Source organism: Aquila chrysaetos, chromosome 8, assembly GCF_900496995.4.
Source record: "Aquila chrysaetos chrysaetos chromosome 8, bAquChr1.4, whole genome shotgun sequence".
NCBI classification, from domain to species: Eukaryota; Metazoa; Chordata; class Aves; order Accipitriformes; family Accipitridae; genus Aquila; species Aquila chrysaetos.
In genome coordinates, this window is record NC_044011.1 from 45,437,021 (window position 1) to 45,455,999 (window position 18,979).

The window sequence follows — 18,979 nt, forward strand, 5'->3', positions numbered from 1 at the left end:
TAGAAGTACGATTGTCCATGATGACGTTATTGAGATGATAGCTGTAGTATCCCCAAGTGTTACTAGTTTATAACCAGGTTGCCTAGAAAAGGTGTGATGCAGGAACTTTTAAATTACCGATGGGAAACCATTATGAATCCTTGAATTTGGGAAAAACGTGTAAGTGAACAAGGGGGCAAGTAGTTGGCAGTTGGTACACATCATCCTTTTTGGCTTATGCTGGTGAAGTCGTCTTAAGAAAAATACAGGCCTACAAATGTTTTGGAAAGGCACAGGGGTTAGACCCTGTCCTATGAAGTCCCTGGAATAATCTTAGTTCTTATATCAGGTCAGATGGATTCTGAGATCTGTAGTATTTTCAGCATTTGATACTAGATAAGGTAAGGTACCGTGGCTTGCAAAGGTAATAAAGGCTTTTTAATGAGACCTCAATTTATCACTGTTAAATCTGGGACATGAGTGAGGAGAAAACTATTTTTAAATGCAACTTATAAAAGTGTGTAGAGATTAGTGAATTGTAAAGGTTTAAAGAAAGATTTCACTCTCCTTAGTGCAGGGTTTGTTTCTCGTTCTTTGTACAGCACTTAGCCCAGTGCTGCCCCAGATCTTGATTGTAGCTTCTGCAAGAACAGATGCAGAAAATTGGAGTACGTAGGGTTTCTTTTTGAGTTATTTTTGTCTGGTTGGTTGGTTTTTACTTCAAAAAACATCAGGCATGTTTCTGAGTATGTTAGTGCTGTCCCCAGCTAACATGAATACTTCCAGGAACTGTGGCAAAATCCGAAGAACAAGGGAGTGTGGTAAATCCACTTGCTTGGCCCTGTCAGCTATGGTGATTTCCAAAAAGGTGGTTTACTGAAATGATCTCATTTCAGCAACTGATATATACATATAATACCTTTTAACATGTTAAAATTGACAGTTTGGATTTTTTATTCCTGTGGCTTACAGCTCTTCATGCTTTGTATACGTATGAACCAACATCAGAATTTTACAGCTGAGTATCTGGTTGTGAGCTCTTAAGTAACTGTGCAGACAGTTTTGTTAAACTGATCCTGTTTTCAGGTGGGTTGTATGCCTTAGACTTCTTTGGGAAAAAGAGTGCTTTTGAACTGTGAATGCCTACCTGCAGGTTCTTTTTAAAAGTCCAAAGTTCTAAGCTCTCAAATGCAAGGGAAAGTTTTAGTAGATAGGAAGCTGAAATTCTGTTTTTTCTGTTGTTTTTTGAACAACTCGGACAGTTCAGTGGAAATGGACTTTAGGTATTTCTTCACCCGGATGCTCCAGCAGTTGGCTTCTGGCTCTAAGTCTTAAGAGTCATTGCATTTCTTAAATGCTATGGAAGATGTTATCTGAAAGTTTGAAGCTTAGTTTTGTGCTGGTGAAAGCTCTCAGACTTTTGACTTGCCTGGGTTAGTAAGTCTTCTGTTAATCTTGCAGAAACTGTAGTATGTCTTCTCTATCCAGCACTCGGCAGCATTTTTATGTGAATCACCGCAGCTTAGGCTGCGTAGCAGATAGGTCACAGGGCACCATTTGTAACAAAGATAATGATGGGATAGAAATGGGATTTCAGATAGCGTGGACAATATAGGCGTTGATATGAGACAAATGTTCCATGCAGCACACCAAGCAGTCATTGGGATGTAATAATATTTTGGTCAAAACAGTTCTGGTCTGGCATTGTACCAGTAACCTATATTTCATTTTCAGTTCACACAACTTGTTTTCCTTGTTATTGCTGCATGAATCAAGTATTTTTTCCCTCGTTAAGCTTTTGGCGAGGTATTATATTGTTGTGTATGGTTCTTTCACTCCCTCTGCCTCTTGGTTAGAGAGTCATTTTTATTTCACAGGCTAACTCCCAGCATGAAGCTTGTCCCTGAGAATCTTTGAAAATTGGGACAATCACTTAATTAGCATATTGGCTTCCATTTGGGTTTGCCAATTAAATGAGTTCAATTAATCCAGAATAGATACCGTATTTTTGGCAGTAAGTATTAATTCATAGCAATCACTTAATTTTCATTGGCGGTGCTATAGAAGCAATTGTTTCTATTTACATTTACTGTCTTTACAGTGTATGCAGTCTTGCAGTACAGTGTTGATCCAGGAGAAAAAAAAAAATACATTTTCTATATTTCTGTTTTAAAATCTTTGTATATGCAACATTTAGCAAAGAAGGAATGACTCAGAATTTCCTAAGGCTGGATGAGTAAAGTTTGTTGTTCACCATGATCACCAGTTTTAATGCACCCTGATTTTGCATATGTATCTATTTCAAAGTGAATCTGATGCACATCAGTAAATTCAGTGTCTTGCTAAGTGAAATGTTCGGGTCATGTATTTACACGCCACCACTAGTATTTCTTCTTTTATGGTCGTAGGGGATAACGGCAATTAAAAAGATAAAGATGGCACTGGAGTATAATGGCTAATTTTTTGAATGCTCCCAGTAGCCCTCTGCCAAATTACATAAGTGTAGGTAGGCATAAACATGCTTTAATGTACATTAGGCACTTAAGCCTGGGTTTACTGAGGCGTTAGGGAGCCTGAGTGCCTCTGTTTACCATACTGTGAGTAAACCACTGGGCTCAGTGGTGTATGTGGTATCAGTAGCAGCTGTGCGGCAATTGCTTAGTCTCTGAATGACCAGTCTGAATTTCTTGGGTTTTAGAATTTTAGGTTCAATTTTGTGTCCCAGTGTCTTCTATAATTATCACCCATTGCTCAGACAAGCTGCCTGTTGGTGACAGCATGGTGATGCTGTTCTGATGGTTGGTGCTGGTAATGCTATTGTAATAATGTACCTGTAATAAACAGGTTATTCACTATTTTAAGTTCTGAGAGGCAGTATGAGAGGAGCTCTGAAGACAGGATTACATTGTCATGACCCTCCGCCTCTTTTCCTCCCACCCTATTCCAACAATGATCTCTTTTTACACGTTTTGTTGTTGTAATATAAGAAATGCCACGTTTGTTTGAAATGTACTTATTTGGGAGATAAAACTTATAATTTATTTATCTATCAATCACTTTTCCCTAGTCCCAGCTGCTTGAAAATAAGATGGAACATCCAGAAAAGGAAAGGAGTCTCTTATTTATAAGTGGTTGTTGTTGGTTTGGGGTTTTGGTTTTGTTTTTTTTGGGGGGGGGGGGGGGGGTTTAAAATCAGGGTTCATTGCTTCTTAGTTACCATAACACAAAAAAAAGATGGAACAGTTTTTGAAGGGCTGTCAATAGTTTGGTCATCTATCCCCACCCCCAAGTTAACCCCACGAGACAAACAGAACATGTCAGAGTATATATTGTCTTGCTGAAGGTTGTAGGCATGATATTTTTTGCCATGATTCAGCCTTCTTATTTATAAGGTGATGGATTATTCCCTGAAAATGTTGGTAATCTTTAGCCTGATATTTTAATTTAAACCATTCCATACAGTTCTGCCTTGCTACATTTATATTGGTCGCTGCTGTGTCAGTGTAGGTCTGCATGATGTTTGTTGGTATTTGACCAAATACCATGGTTGCTAGGGCACAGATGATTCTGACTGCAAAACCCAGTGTTTTCACAGGAGTAGCCTTAACACTTCATCTTTGCTTTAGGGTTGTTCCATGAAAATTTGTGATGGGTGCTGTGGGGGCTTGCTACAAGTGCTTTTTCCATCAAGTAAGGCTTTAAATTGTTTCTCACCCTAGAACGTAGTATGTCCCATTTAGTTAATTTTCCTCAGCTAGCGCAGGATCCATAGGATTGTGACTGTGACCTAATTATGTGAGGATGTGTGACCTCCTATAAGTAGACATCAGAGTTGCTTTGCACAGTTGCAGACTGAAAAATTGCTGCTGTTCTCTATAACATCGGCAAGTTTATCGACTCCGTGTTATCCGTGTGGGACTGGATGTGGTCTTCTGTGGATTCAAAGTACACCAGGCTTCTCTATTGCAGAAATCTACTTTAACAAGCTTCTGTCTTTGATTATTCCTTCCCACTTCCCATGCTACAGAGGACTGTCTCAGGACAGTTATGGTGAGAGAGTTTCTGGGATGAAGAGTTCGGAAGTGAATCACTGAGCTAATCTCATTTAAAAATAATCCCCCAAAAGAAATTCAGCTTTCCTCTTCCTTTTTTAATCTGGATTGTTTCAGGGACTTACACTGTAGCCACTAAAACAGTTGCAGCTGCAATGAGAGGAAATAGGAGAGAGTAGCCTGGGGCTGAAGGATTGGGGTGGGAGTTTAAAAAATTGGCTTTACCTCTTCAAGGCAGGCTATCTTGAAGCTATGCCCTCAGGCCAACAGTGCTCCAGAGTGTAAAAGAAGTTTTAGGGTCTGTGTGTTCTTGATTTGCTCTGTGGCTTGTACTGCAAGCAAGTATTTGCAGCTTGAAAACATCTAAAGTTGCTCTTTGGTCTGGTTGCAGAATCCAAAGTTTTAACTGTTGGTTCTGTTTTGTGGCAGAATGTTTTTCCCTGTATTTGTATGTGGCTACCTGACTGCTCTTGGTTTCTTAGTCTGAATAGATAGTCTGGTGTATTCCAGTTGCACACATGGGTAGGACTATCTTCTTAATTTGGTTGGTTTTTTTTTTTTTTTTTTTTTCCCCTCTGTGCATGTGGTTTTGGTTTTGTCTCAGTCTCTGATTTTTCCTTAAATATTGACCTTTAGGGAAAAAAAATCCCTCGGTTTTAGCTGATAATTTTATGAATGCAAGAAAACATCCTTGGAGGATGACGATTCTCACCATGAGTTTCTGCAGAGTTCATGTTCTTGGTGATGTGAGGAAGAGATCGTCATTCACCTTCCCAGTTTTGCTGACCAGTAGCGTGGGAAGACCTTTCTGCAGCTCTTGCAGCACACATCAAGTGTCCTGTTCTGACCTCACTTGAGCGATGTCAGGTCATTTCTGGAGAGCAATGTCACCTCAGATTTGCCAGCATTGTCATCTTTCCTAACCTGGCTCAGAGAACTGGCTCGTTGAGGCTGAGCAGGGTTTTTGAACAGTTGGTCAGGAAGGCAGATTTAAGGATTCCTGCCCAGTTACCGTGACCCACAGCTGGAGTCTGCTTCGGTGGCTCAGACAGGAACAGGGTGTGTGATCACAGGCCAAGCTTTCCTGGGTAACACTTGAACAAAGTTAATGAACTGACTCGCGTTCTGTTGTTCAGAAGTTTATGGACAGCTTACGGTATAAATTGCATGTTACAAGTAGACGCATTCTTCGCATTGCTGTGTTATTATAAGGGTTTGGAAAATGAGTGTATCATATACCAGTTTTGTATTTTATGCCATTGGAAACAGCTCTTTTTATAAACAAAAAGCTGAGTCCAGGTTGGCTTTACATGCATAAATATAAATTCATGTTAACTCTACTGACTCAGATATTAGGGTTAAATGTCAGGGTGCTGTTTTTTCCACTTTCCCAATCTTCCTTCTACTGCATTGGGAAAATTATTCAGTTTCTAAGCCTATTTATACCTTTAACATAACATAACATAGTTATTTGCATAATCACTGAATATGGCCAGGGGACTTACCAGAGTGGTATTTGCTAGTTTCAGGCTGAATTAATCTCTGTAGTTTTTTGTGTGATGAGAAATTGCTTTCTACCTTAACAACCCAAAGCTCCACTTGTCCTTTTATAACTAAGCCATGATTAGGATCCCCTCCTCCCTCTGTGGAACAATAGACTGTAGAAATTGTGCATCAAACAGGGTCTGGGATTTTGGGGGTCTTTTTTTTTTAGCCAACAAGGAACTGGAATCGAAGTACTGTGCTCATTGGATGTTCTATTTGCTGTGGCTTTTTTCTAAAATTTATTTTGTAGGCTGTACAGAAGAAGGACTCTAACCCTGGCTGCCTTTCCCACGCATATTGTATGTGGGATTTTTGTTCTTAAAGAAAGTACATTCCTTAGCCAGTATGCCATTATGTGAGGCTATGTACTGTACCACTGCAGCTCCCTGGGCTGAGATCTTTGTGAATGGTAATAAGGCCTTCTCACTGCTGCTTCACTATAGCAATGTCAAATCCAAACTTAAAGCTGTCAGGTAGTTATCATGCTAATGTTGTCCTCAGTAGTTAACCATTCATTTTTGCTTGGTGCATCCGGTTTTGTCTCTAAAACAAATGATAGCTATGAAAGAAAATACAAACGTGGGTCTGTTTTGCTGGAAATAACCACCATCCTTTGGGTGCATTTGATTAATCTGCAGAGAATCAGTGCGAGTCCATGCATCTCTTTAAGCCTTACTTAGGAAATCTTGTCATGACATAAAAATCAACCTGCTTTACAGAGGTGAATTTTGGTCACAGTGACAATAATACTGCCAAAGTAGGTTCATACAGCTGCCAAGCTGCTTACTCTGTGTCTCGGATTCCACTTACCAAATTAGTTGTTTTACATGTGAGCTGGAGATGGTTTTATCCATGTATCTGTGAGCTAGCGAACTTTATTTGAAAGCACAGTAGATGAATAGTTAAGAATTTGTTCTTTCTTCGTTCCAGGCTGATCCTTTAAACCATAGTAAATAGGTGCCCTGGACTAACTCCTCTATAATGCTAAGTCTCAGGAATGAGAGGTTTCCCTTAATTTGCCAGCTCATGGCAATGCTTAAAAGTTTTTTTTTTTCTTTTTTCTTATTTTCCCCCCCTTTGGAGGGGAGAAGCTGGGAGTAGAAAAAACACATCCTGTGTGGTCTTTTGAAAGAGAAGAATTCACTGTTAACCATGCCATGCAATAAGTACTGGGTAGAACAATTCAGCATTAACAGGGAGTGTGGAAAATGGAATTGAAAGTCCTGAACTCAAAAAATGATACACATTAAAGTATCTTCTCTATTGAATGCAGATTTCTTAGACATGGGATTAAGAATGTGCATAGCCAGTATTCAGAGTTTCCCTACTTGGAAGCACTTGTCATTTTTTCACTGGCTTTCCTCTATCACATTTCTCATTTACCATGAGATTTTAAAGGAATCTCTGCCTGGGTAACTGCTTCCCCACATTCCACAATCCCTGAACTGAGAGCTAAATTAAAAAGTCGGTATTACCTCTAATTACTCCAGCCATTCTGGCCTTGAGCTGTGCCTGCACAGAAGCCAGTCCTAGAGCTATCCTATCCTTTGGCGCGTCAGAAAGGATGTTTCTTTTATCTTTGCAACCGGGATCAAAATATTTGCACTAGGTAAGGAGATAAATGATGACTTCAATTAAAAAAAAAAACAAACAAGCTTTTATGAAATTTAAAAGGTTCAGCTGTTTCTCATTCTGAAAAACATCTTTGTGCCTTTCTGTTGGATCTCAAAGCTGTTTCTTTGCACACAGTGGCTTGGGTTGCTGTAATCAGAGTATGCTAGACCCTTGCACTCGCAAAGGTATAATTTATCTGATGTCTTGCTCCTTTCTGAGTGAGGGTGCGTAGCCAGCTTCTGCAAATATAGATGGGTACACAGGCCTCTTGGGTATGAGAACAGGAGCTTGTCCTTGGTTTGCAGCTTTGCATACACTCCAGGTGGTTATTAAATGTGCCAGTGCTGCGCTCTGCTGATCAGACCCTGAATAGCACAGATATTGATTCTTTAAGATGGTCAAATGGGAAATGCAGAGTTGGAGAAGGGGTTATTTATTTTTATTTTTTACTTCTTTGGTAAAGCTGCTGTAGTATAATGAGCGGATATTTTTGTTTAAGCTGAGATTGTCGGACCTGGGTACATAAACCAGATGCAATTGCTTTTTCATTTTAAATGTGTCCAAATATCTAAAGCACCTCTGAAAAATGTAACTGAAGTGTGTTAAAGTGACACAAATATCCTGTATGAAAATACTTAGGAAACTCGTTTGCATCCACTAAATGAATCAATGGAAAGCGGTAATATGAAGAACATAGCAAAAACTTGCTTTTCCGTCATATTGCCACCGTATCTCTGACGTTTTTGGATTAATGTTGTGTCTTCATCAATTACTGTACATTTCTTCCATTCAAAAAGGTGACCCAGTTATAGCCTTCCTGTGCTCAGGTATAATTTAATCCTTTTAGGGGTAGTGCTTGGATGGACAAATGCTGCAGAATTGGGACCTTTCATTTGGAGTTATTTGTAGTAGCTCAGATGTGGTGACTTTCAGTTTAGTGAAAGCATTTTTCCTTTGCTTCATCGCTTTATTTATTGTGGAGGACCAGGATAGTTGTTACAACATATAAAGTAAGACTAGAGAGAGCTTTCTTTCCCTGGAGTATGTTAGTGGCTGTGGAGTATGAAGCAGAGATGAACCATATTTCTTCTTTCGTTGTGCTTCAGGCTAACTCTTGAGCAGTAATTGGTAAAAGCAGGACAGTGCTAATGGAGCCATCATCTTTTACCTCGTAGTGATCAGGGGATTTTTGTAGGACAGTTTCTTTTTAACGTTGCAAAGTAAGCTCTGCAAAGAAGTTGATGCCGAGCCAGCTTTGTGTACCTAGTTGGTACCCAAGATTTGGAATAGCAGTTGATGTCCTTGTGCATAAACACCCGCTTCAGATATCGAACTGTGTAGACTGGCTGCTGCAGTTCATCCTCTCGCTCCAGCTAAGTAGACTATTACTCACCGCAGAGTAGTGACTTTTACTGAAACAACATTTCTCTTTCCTGCTGTTCTTCAGTGAAGAAGTAAAACTCTTAACAAAGCTTTGGTTTTCTGGAAAGCTCAGGGGGGAGGCAGGAGGGGTTGTGGGTTGGTTTGTTTGTTGTTCCCCCCCCCCCCCTTCCTTTTTTCTCCCTCCAAGAAAATCGAGGGGAAATGAAGATGATGTAATGGAAAGACTGTCATGGAAACCAACTAGCATTTTTAATCAGCTCTGCCATTTTTAGAAACAAGGCCATGTGCTGAAAGAATCCAGAGCAATCTGGTCCCTCCAAACTGGTTTTGGTGAGAGACTGATGGTAGGAAGATGCATAAATGTTACTACCTGTCTAATAGTTATTCTGGCTTTGTGTTAACCTTGGATTAAGAGTAAATTTCTGCCTTCAGAAATCCCGCTTGAATTCAGTATCCTGGATACGTGCTGACCTGTCCAGTCTTCCGTTGTATCCAATCCTGTATATGGTACCTCTGCGGGGGTTTTATAGTAGTATTGTGGAAAACCAGTTTACCAGTTACGGGATTGCTCGAGCTTGGTGGGATTCCACTGTTTCTTCTCTTCTTGTGTGTCCCAGTGTAAGTCTGTGGCTGTGGGTTTTGCATTGGTTCAATATTCTCCCCTGTTGAGGATACCAAGGTGGAAACTTTATCATATCATGTTCACTGGACTGTTTCCTTCAATTTTACGTGTATTTTCAGATTGTGTTACGTTTCTGGATGTGAGGGAGACGGGCTGACATGTTTTCTGATAAATGCAATGAGACTTTTTAGGAGAAAATCCTTTCATATTATGCAGCGGAATCGTTTGATATAAATTATTTATGACTAAGGTTTTGTGTGCTAGAGAGCACAAAGGTGAAGTTTTCCAAATCATGTCTCTAAATAGAAAGACCAAAAATTTCAAACTTAGGTGCTTAAAGCTAGACACCCTGATTTATGAGAGCTCTCAGATTCCCAGGCAGTTTAGCAGCAACACCTGAAATTTGCACAAGTGATGTAGGTACTTCAGGAGTCCTCCTGATACCCACCAAGCAAACGGCTGTGGTGATTTAAAAATGGACCATCCATTGGGCGGTGGGACAGACAGACAGGCATTCTCCCAAAATTTCTTGGAGCAAACATTTTAGTGGGACCTACCTGCCTCGTAATCGATGTGGGTTTCTGTTATAAAATAGTGAAGTTCTCTACTATTGTCCCAACTGCCTTTAATTTAAGTATAGTGTTTTGTGGGCTTTTGGTAGGAGAATATGTTAGTTCAGGGGAGACTGGTGAAGTGGTGTTGCTCAAAAGCCTTCCACTGAAATGTAAGAGAACTGAGGATCCTGATAAAGTCAATTGACTGTGTTCGGGATAGAGTCCTAATTTGTTTACCAAGTTTCGGACCGAAGCAGATTGATGCAACAGTGACATTAAGCAGTGAAAATTGGACTAAATTTGCATAAACAGATTTGCTATGCAATTATTAGGTTTCCACAGAACAGTGATGCATAGAAAATAGGGAAGTGAGAAGCAACTGGTGATGCTAGCGAGCTAATTTTCAGATGTAAATAATCCAACTGTTTCAAAATGATTTTTAAAATTAAATTACTGTGACACAAAGCACAAAAGATGACAAATCTCATTTGGAGTGTTTTGTTTGTATTTTGAGAGGAGGGTAATCTAGGGTGACATTTTGCATGCCAGGTTTTGGATCAAAACAGATACAAACTAGTAGTGAATAAAGTGTGCATTTATGTAGCTATGTATCTTTTGTTTAAATGGAAAGTAGTTGCAGTTTATTTTGGAGTAATATGGTTTCTAAAATTGCAATAAGTTTCTTTTTTGCTTAGCTATCTGTCTATTCACCAAGTTTTTTCTGGTGTTAGTACCTCATACTAAAGATTTTAGCTTGCACAGGATCACTATTCTGCCCTTTTTCCTCAACTGTGAGACTTTGGAGAGATTGTCGTTCTGCAGCAGAGTCCAAAGAGCTCAGATCTAATTGGAAAAGCAACTGCAGTTAATTACTGTATTGCATCTCACTGTAGTCCATTTAAATGGATACATGCTGTTAGAAATGGGAGAGGCAGATATCACCTTCCAGTGCAATTTGGACATAACTCAACTGGGAAGAGGAGGATAATACAACTTTTTCAAAGAGAGATGCTGGCATTTAAGTCTCCTGGAGGTGTGAGTTTTGCCTACGCTGCTTTGAGTCAGATCCAGGGTAGTCTCTACCCACTGCCGCAAACTGGCTTGAAGCCCACGTTTTTCTGTCAGATTTGTTTATCCATTTTTATATCCCACCAGCTTCTACTGCTGATGGAGAATAAAAATTATTTTTCTTCCTACAGAAGTTCTGTTCCTTATAAAATTAAGGCAAGCACATCCAGCTTTGCCTAAAAGCAGCTTACAGGAATGGCACATTTATTACTGTAATTAGTTATTTTCTTATGTAAAAGACCTGTAAGGTTTATTAAATCGGTGATCCTCTTAATGTTAAAAATTCACAATGAGACTCTCAAGTGTCCTATTACGTACTAAAGTAATTGTGTACTTAGTCAGTCAGCCAAGGATAGGTTTATTTAAGGGTATAAATATTGTCCTTGTTTTTCTTCAGTGAGTGGGTGTGCATGTTCTGTACAGCTGTGGGACAATGCAGTTAAAGCACTGCTTATATTCAGGGCTGCGAAAGGCGCAACTGGGAGAGCGAGTGTCCTGGCTTCACATTTATTCAGTAATGTTGAAAGGGGGGACCTCGCTCATAATAGCTGCAGCATCCCTTTTCCAAGGGCAGTGCTGGAAATAATAGGAATTTGTCTGGATGAAGAGAACGTGCTCTACTCAAGTCCTACGTAAGCCGCAGTGATGTTGGTTGGATGAATGGAGCTGCCTACAGTGCATATCTGCATCAGAGCCAGGGTCATCCTGAATTCCCTGTATCAAGGGGGAAATAGATACTCCTGCAACATGGTTGCTTTTGTCCTAACCTAGTTGTCTGAACTAGGTGAACCGGACCCGAAGTGCCTGTTTATCTCTGGTGACTATACAAGGAGCCTCGGGTAGGTAACACAGTCGTAGCTGCGTACCTCATGCATGTCTGGAGTTGAATGAGATGAATCACTCCCTCTAGCGCTGTTGCTGTTAGTTAATGAATACAGGCATGGTGAATGATTTAAACTTATTTACTGCAGCTCTATGGTGTGGTGAAGCACATGTAAATGTGACCCATGTCAAGCTAAAACAAGAGCTTCAGGGAGGGGAATAAGAAAGCTTCCCCCATTGTTCATCCTGTATGTGGGCTGCTAGCTTGAATTGTAATACTCTGACTCTAAAGTTTTGGGGGCGAGGACCAAGTTGTTTCCATATTTTACGCTGCAGCATACAACTGTATTCTGTTATATATAACAGCTTTTGGACTGATCACCTCTGTTCAGAGATCTTTTGGTGGACCAGCTTAGAAGCATTGGTACCGATCTGGATCGGGGAAGTCATCTGTTTTCTCCTGTCATTACAAAATGGATTTGATGTAACACTTTTTTGTTCCAGGCCTGTGAGAGAAGGCATGCTGAAGTGCCTTTCTTCCTCTTGCTTGAGCATTCACTATTTTGGACGTTATTCATGTTTTTAGTGCATTGTATAAAGCAGAAAAAAAGCTCATTCAATGGGTCTCACCCACATCACTAATGAGCTAACTCTGGCCAACATCAGGGACCATGTTTTTCTCCTGCTGATCTTCATGTTTGATCACTGCTCTCGTCATCAAAGCCTCACCTCAAACCCCTCATTCCTCTCGAGCTTAGGGCCTGGTACAGCACAGCAAGAGACACACGTGGTACTGAGTGTTTCAGAGTCCCCTGTGATGGTGAATGCTACCCCAGCAGGGCTCACGGCTTATGAAAAAGCAGCTGGAGGAAGGAGAGGATGGGAAAGCATGACAGAACAAATGAAAAGAGGGAGTTTGGAGTTCTGGCCTCAGTAAAGCAAATGAATTTTAGTGATTAAGGAATCTTAATATGTTCATGCACTTACACCAATAGCTTCAAACATCTTCTTTAAAAGCTCACCTCCCACATAGAAGCGGCTCTGTCATTAACTTGATTTTTCCACTGTATGAGCTATCCAGCTTCTTCCAATGCCTTTGCCTGAATCTAAGTGCACAGATGTTTGGAAAATCAGGTACTTAATGAGGAGTCTAAGTATGGAGTTTAGACATATATGTTAGACTCCTACCTCTGAAAAATCTCCTCTCTGGAAGCTAGAAGTAGTAACAAATAAAATACTGGATCTCGTAGTTATTACTAAGAATTAGCAAGGCTCTGCAACATGGTTTAGGAAGAGGTAATCACATTCGAGTCCGTAATCCTGAGGTTCAGTTTTCCTTGTTAAAAAGGCAGAAGTGCAACTTCTAGCACAGACAAGGTTTCACCTGTGTTTGTATGTGTATGTAAAAATATATGGGCTACTGCTTAGCAGGCAGTAGTCCGTACCGTGCAGTCAAATTTTAAGTTCCTTGCTTTTTCTTTCTTTTTTACAGGCAAGAGGTGCAGATATCCCTGACATTCCAGGGGAATTGCCACTCCGGACCTGTGGCAGCACAGCAAGTATGAAAGTGAAGAATGTGAAAAAGTAAGACCAGTGTTCTTTGATTTTCCTGTCTTTGCTGGGATTCTAGTTTTGATGTCCTGGGTTTTAGCAATATAGCAATACAGCTAGGGCATTTGGCAACAAGTTTTGATAGTATCTTCATCAGAGCAACCAAAATCCATATGAAACGAAGTAAGTTAAAACTAGCGTAGTCTAAAACTGGGGACATGAGAAGTTTTGTTGGCTCTCACCTGTTTCTGGCCATAGAAGCATTCTTTGAGTTTTGACAGTCACTGCTGCTGTATTTTTAAATTTTTGTGATTTTTTCCTGAAACTGATTAATTTAAAATAAAAAAAACAAACCCATATATATAAAAAACCCAAAGAGAAGCCCAGGCAATGTATAAATGAGAAAATTTTCCCTGTCTTGCTATGCTCTGGGAAGCTAAACCAGGACAAGTGGGTGGCCTAGATATATTTTTCTATTTGATATTTTTTCTCTTTTCCTTTTTTTGCATTCTGTCCTGTATGTCTTCATTTGAATGGGTTTTGCACAATTTTTGTTTTTTAGGGGTATTTTTTCTTCTCTGATCTCCCAGTTATTTTTTCTATGGGCTTACGCTATCTTTCTCTCTCTGTCTCTTTCTCATTCTCTCCCAGAGAATGTAAACCAACTTATGCTTGCAGCTAAGGTTTCAAACCTCTAACCTGCAAAGGGGATCAAAAGTAATCAATATTACTCGACTTGTCTTTGCTAAGAGTGCTGACTTGAGGACCAGAACTCCCCAATATTGATTGATCTCTGCATTCAGATCACCTCTCTGTCATGCTCTGATGCTGTAAGGGAAATGGCTCTTTGTTCTAGTGCTGAGCAGCCAGATGCTGCATCTCACTTCCCACTTATATTCCCGTGGGAAGAGAGAGCTAGATAATGACAATCTCATTGGCTCACCACCCGAAATATCTATAGGAGTCTATAATAGCTTCAGCAGAAGCAAGAGCATGTTGCAGAGCCAGAGGATCTCCCTGTCAGCCATCATTGTAACTGGAGACACTTGGGAATAATTATGCCTCACTTTTGAATTTTAAAAAGGCAAAGGATAAATAGCGTTTGTTCTGCACCCTCAGATACATCAACCCGGGACTGATGGGCTGTGATGCCTTTCACAGGTAAAGTTCTACTTTCCTATGTGTCTCGTGTAAGGCTGTTTATTTGCACTGCAAAACTGCGTTTGTAAAGGTAGAGCGGCTTGTCCCTGCACCTTTTCTTAAAAGATGTGGGCTTTGGTGTTGATGAAATGCCACATGATTCTTTAAGGATGCAATGATAAAAGCCACTTTGCAATTTAGTTTTCCTTCCTTGTTCAATTCCTTTCTCCACTGTTTTGGTGCATCACATCAACAAATCCCTCTGTTCCCTTGGCTTTAGGATGAGAAAGTCGTTATTATTTTATATTAGTAACTGCATTTTATAACAGTACTTGAAGCTGAGCATTGTTTCAGTGATTTGCATCTGTCTTATGGTGTGCTTTTGATGTGCTTCAGGTTATCCTTTACAAAGGGTCATTTCCCGAAGATGGCTGAATGTGCACATTTCCATTATGAAAACGTGGACTTTGGCAACATACAGGTGAGTTTCAGATTTCTTTTATATAGAAAACACCATTGTGTTTGGCTCCCAGCTAACCTGGGTCGGGGAGTCGGTAGAGTGACCTCCACTAAGGTTTGTTTAGTTTGTTGCAAAATGTTTAGTGATAAGAAGTTAAAGCAATAGTGTCTCTTTATTTGGATTGCTTCCGTGTACTGGGCCAGAATCTGTGCTTAGCCATGTGGCCACCCCTTTGAGGTCGGAGATGATTTTATTTCCACTGGATTTGACTGATGTCACCGTTTTAAGACTGCATCAAACATTCGTTACTGAGCCATCTGTGATAACTGCATGCATATTTTTATTTTATGTGTGTGTATCTTTAAACAGTTGTGTGAACTTATTTATGTAAATATAAAGAATTCAAATTTATCCGTTCTCTTCATGTTATCTTAGCTCTGCATTGTGCATTGCTGTGTCATCAGAATACAAGAAATTGCTAGTCAGCCTGAGTTGCGTTTCTAGAAGTGTGCAGGCTTCACTCCTTTGTGATCCATCCATCAGAAATATAGGGAGAAGCATTTTTCATTGAGCAGTACCAGGGAGGGCTGAGAACCAAGAATCACTGCTGGTTTCTCAAAAACAGGGCACATCTTGTTCTGCACTTAGAGAAGCAGGAATGCCTCCAGCATCTGCCAGCCTTGTAGCCAAAAAGAGGTTACAACCTTTTCATTTGTAAAACATTTCCTGTAATATAGAGTGAATTATTTACAGCCTTTCATGTTTCCGTACTTGACAGTTTTGCAAGCACAATTATGCGTCTGTTTTTTCTGTCTCTGTAAAATTCCAACTGAGAAGAGGTTTGGGTCCTATTCAGAGCTCGTATCTACTATTTTTCACACTTAGTGGCTCTAAGTAGGTCCACTCTGCTGAGCACGGGATGTATGTGCATTGGCAGACACACATACACACAAAGGCAGAGTAAATTAGGCAAAATAGTGGGCTTAAGAGGGCACCAGAGCAAAGAGCTCAGTTCTTAATGAGGTCTCTGGAAGATGGGCTGCTGACACAAACAGCAACAGTCCTCAATCTTCTGAAGCAAAACCGCGTTTCTTTATTTTCAGTTTCTGTGCATAGGAATAGCGTGACTAATGTATGTCCTTATTTGTAGTCTCCTGGTAATTTTCTGATTTGACACCGCTAATTTTTCAGTCATTTTGGAGAGAAGTTTTATGTTGGAGTAGGTGTTGAGCAGGTTTCTGTGTATACACAGATGTTTTTTGCATCGTGTGGTCCTCTGAGTTTTCCTTTCCATCATTCAGAGATATTCACACAGAGATATGCACGATGTGCAAGCTAGGGAGAGATTACAACCTTTGCGTGGCATTAGTATTTAAAGCATTTTAAAGGCAAATAATTTAATTCTTTTGTGGGTTTAAGCATTTCTTAGAATGTTTTAAGGATGGCAGGGCATACTTGTAGAGTTGATATGCCGAGATTTTTTGTGTTCGTGAGAGGGAGAAGTAAAATCAGAATAATATATTCTTTACAGACTTCCTTCGTGTTTTTCTGCCAACAAACCCGAAGCATGTTCTGGTGGGAAGATTCCACAGGCAGGAGCTGGTGCTGTCTAGCACTCATTTTTGTGGTGTCATTGCTGCACCTCCGGCTTTCCGTGCTCCTGCTCAGTTGTCCTCTGTGTTGTGCCCTCTGGCACCAGCAGAACACCAGTTGCTGTAACCAGAGGAGTAGTCTGGCTGAAAATCGGTAACTGGGGAAGGTAGCCCAGGAAGACAAAGTAGTACTGGTTGTCCAGCCACGTCAGGCTCCTGATGAGCTGTTTTCTCTCTCAGTGTCTGTGTTGCGAAGCCAGGGGGAGAACGGTGGACGACAGCAGCGTGGGAGGGACTGTCATAAAAGTGTGACTGTGTGTGTGTGTTGGGAGGGTCAATTCTCTGTTTACACCGCTGCTACCTCTGAAAAAACGTACATGCTTAACTACTCATGCACCTAAAGCAAAACGTGTGCTTAAATAAGGTGAATCAGGCCCTAAGTACCAGCTCTGTGCCTCTTGTCCCTTCCTTTTTCTAAGCAAGAATTCTGACAGATCCCCACAGCGTAATGACTTTTTTATACGGATAAAAATATATTAAGAACAGAGCTTTGCTCCTGAAATGCGGAAGAGTAGGGCATTACAGTATTTCCTTGGAAGACCAGTATTAATGGTAAAATAAATGAAAGCTATTAATACAACAGAAGTATTAGTTTATCGATTTTAAGTAGGTTCATATAGGGCTCATACATTTTAAGCAAGTGGCATTCATTGGTGGCTCCTTTGTGATAACAAGGTAGACTGGAGAATAGCAGTAGGCTGAAGTGACTTGTAAATGACAGCTTGGCACCTAATAGCGAATTACCAAGTTGCATCTGAGGGGTAGTGGGTGTAAACTGCTTTCAAAATCTATTCACTGTTAAAAATTTACATAGCAGAACTGCAGTATTATCTGGCTGTGTCAGAAATTGTGTAATGCTGTCTATTAACAGCCTGGCCAAATTTCAGATTGTTTTGTAACGTTTATGTCACTTATAATATGGTCTTGTGGTGTAATCAGTATTAATATCTTGGCATTTCACCTCATGAGATCGTTTTAAATTAACTTTCAGAGATGTATAAAAAAGGATTTGTTCTCGTCTTATCCTAGCACCATGCTAACAAAACTAGGTGCGTTTTGGGATGGTTTTTTCTCTTCAGAAATGTTCAGCTATACTGCTTTCAACAGCAATGTATTTTGACCGTACCTGCGTCTGGCCAGCGAGACACTTGTTGCATTGGCAGGAAATAGCTGGTTTACCAGGCAAAGTATTTGATGTCAAAGCGGTGGTTACAGGATAGGCTTTACAGATTGCATCAGTGCCAGAAATTCACTGGTATTTTGCTGAAATACCTTACATTTATTACTGCATTTATTTTTTAAGGCTACATCTTTGATTTTTAATTTTATGATGAAAAGCCAGGCTCTGCATAATAGATTTATTATAGTCTAACGTTGGATCAATGTTTAAGAGTCTTGTTAGCAGGAGCAAAACTGTGGTTCAGCCTTGCTATGGTCTGTGTCTCCCAAATGAGATGTTATTAGCCCATGGCTAATAGCCCATGGCTATTACTCAACATTGGTTAGGTCGGTTCTGCTGGCTTCCTTCTCTCTTAAGTTCTGCTGCCTTTCCACAGTTCTTGGCTAACGTCCGTCTGTGATGCCTCTCTCTCTGGAACATCAAAATTCAATTCATTAATATACAAAGCAAGCGCTGCTTGCACATGTATTGCTGTACAAGGCATCTTAGTGTTCAGTTAAGCACTGAAGTGTGGAGTTGGAAGTCCTCAGCATCACTTCCAGGTCTTACATTAAGGTAGAAGGGCTTACCATGCATTTAACTTCAGAAGTGCCTAAATCATCCCAATGTAACTTAAAATAAGTTCACAATCAGTTTGTAAGGCAGCTTATTAAATTTAAGCATGATTTCAGGATCTGCTAGTTGGAAAAGCTTCCTTCTAAAGGGGCTTGAGTCGTTCCAGCACAGCGCGGTGTACTGCAGATAGCTGGACTAACACAGAAAGAGTTGATGTGTACACACTAAACAGCGCAGCATCTTCCAGACACTCGTTTGAGTTGACGATCAGTGCATGAGCATGGTGCTCAGCCCAGGCTGATTTGATTGCACGTTCCAGATTTTGTTTTTTAGCTGTAGAGCTGCTCAAGGTAACTCATTCACGTGTGATTTGAGTATCTCAGTACAGCAAGTGTGTCACATAGTGAGCTTTAGGGCTGGTTAATACATAGGAATTGAACTATTTCAACAAAACCCCTATGTCGCTAAGTTACACAAGGTAGAATGATTCCCCTCAACGGGGCAAAAATGTGATTTTACTTTACTTAGTGCTATGTGCCATTAACGTAAGCAGGAGAAATAGTGATTAGGCATTCCGTAAATATCTTTGCTTCCTGCCAGATATAAAGACTTCACTTGAAACAATTAAGAAATTATCTTTAGTTGAGTAGGTTTTAGTAATGGAATATGGAGAGCTGATCAGCTCTGCGCTTCCCAGATCATATTCTTTGCTCCCTGAAAAACCCATTGCTAAAGGAGAGAAAGTGCTGCAGTGCACATTCATATCACTTCAGCAATCTTGCATTTGACACAGATTTACCCC

The 18,979-nt window shown here is 40.3% G+C and overlaps 1 protein-coding gene across 1 annotated transcript in view; it reads left to right on the top strand.

Annotated features, from left to right (window-relative positions):
* The window catches only part of ARHGAP32 (Rho GTPase activating protein 32), a 188,203-nt gene that overhangs the window by 35,856 nt on the left and 133,368 nt on the right, over nt 1-18,979 (top strand). The window contains 3 exon segments of the mRNA XM_030021349.2: nt 13,132-13,223; nt 14,310-14,351; nt 14,727-14,811. Of these exon segments, the coding sequence (XP_029877209.1) occupies nt 13,132-13,223; nt 14,310-14,351; nt 14,727-14,811 (219 nt within the window).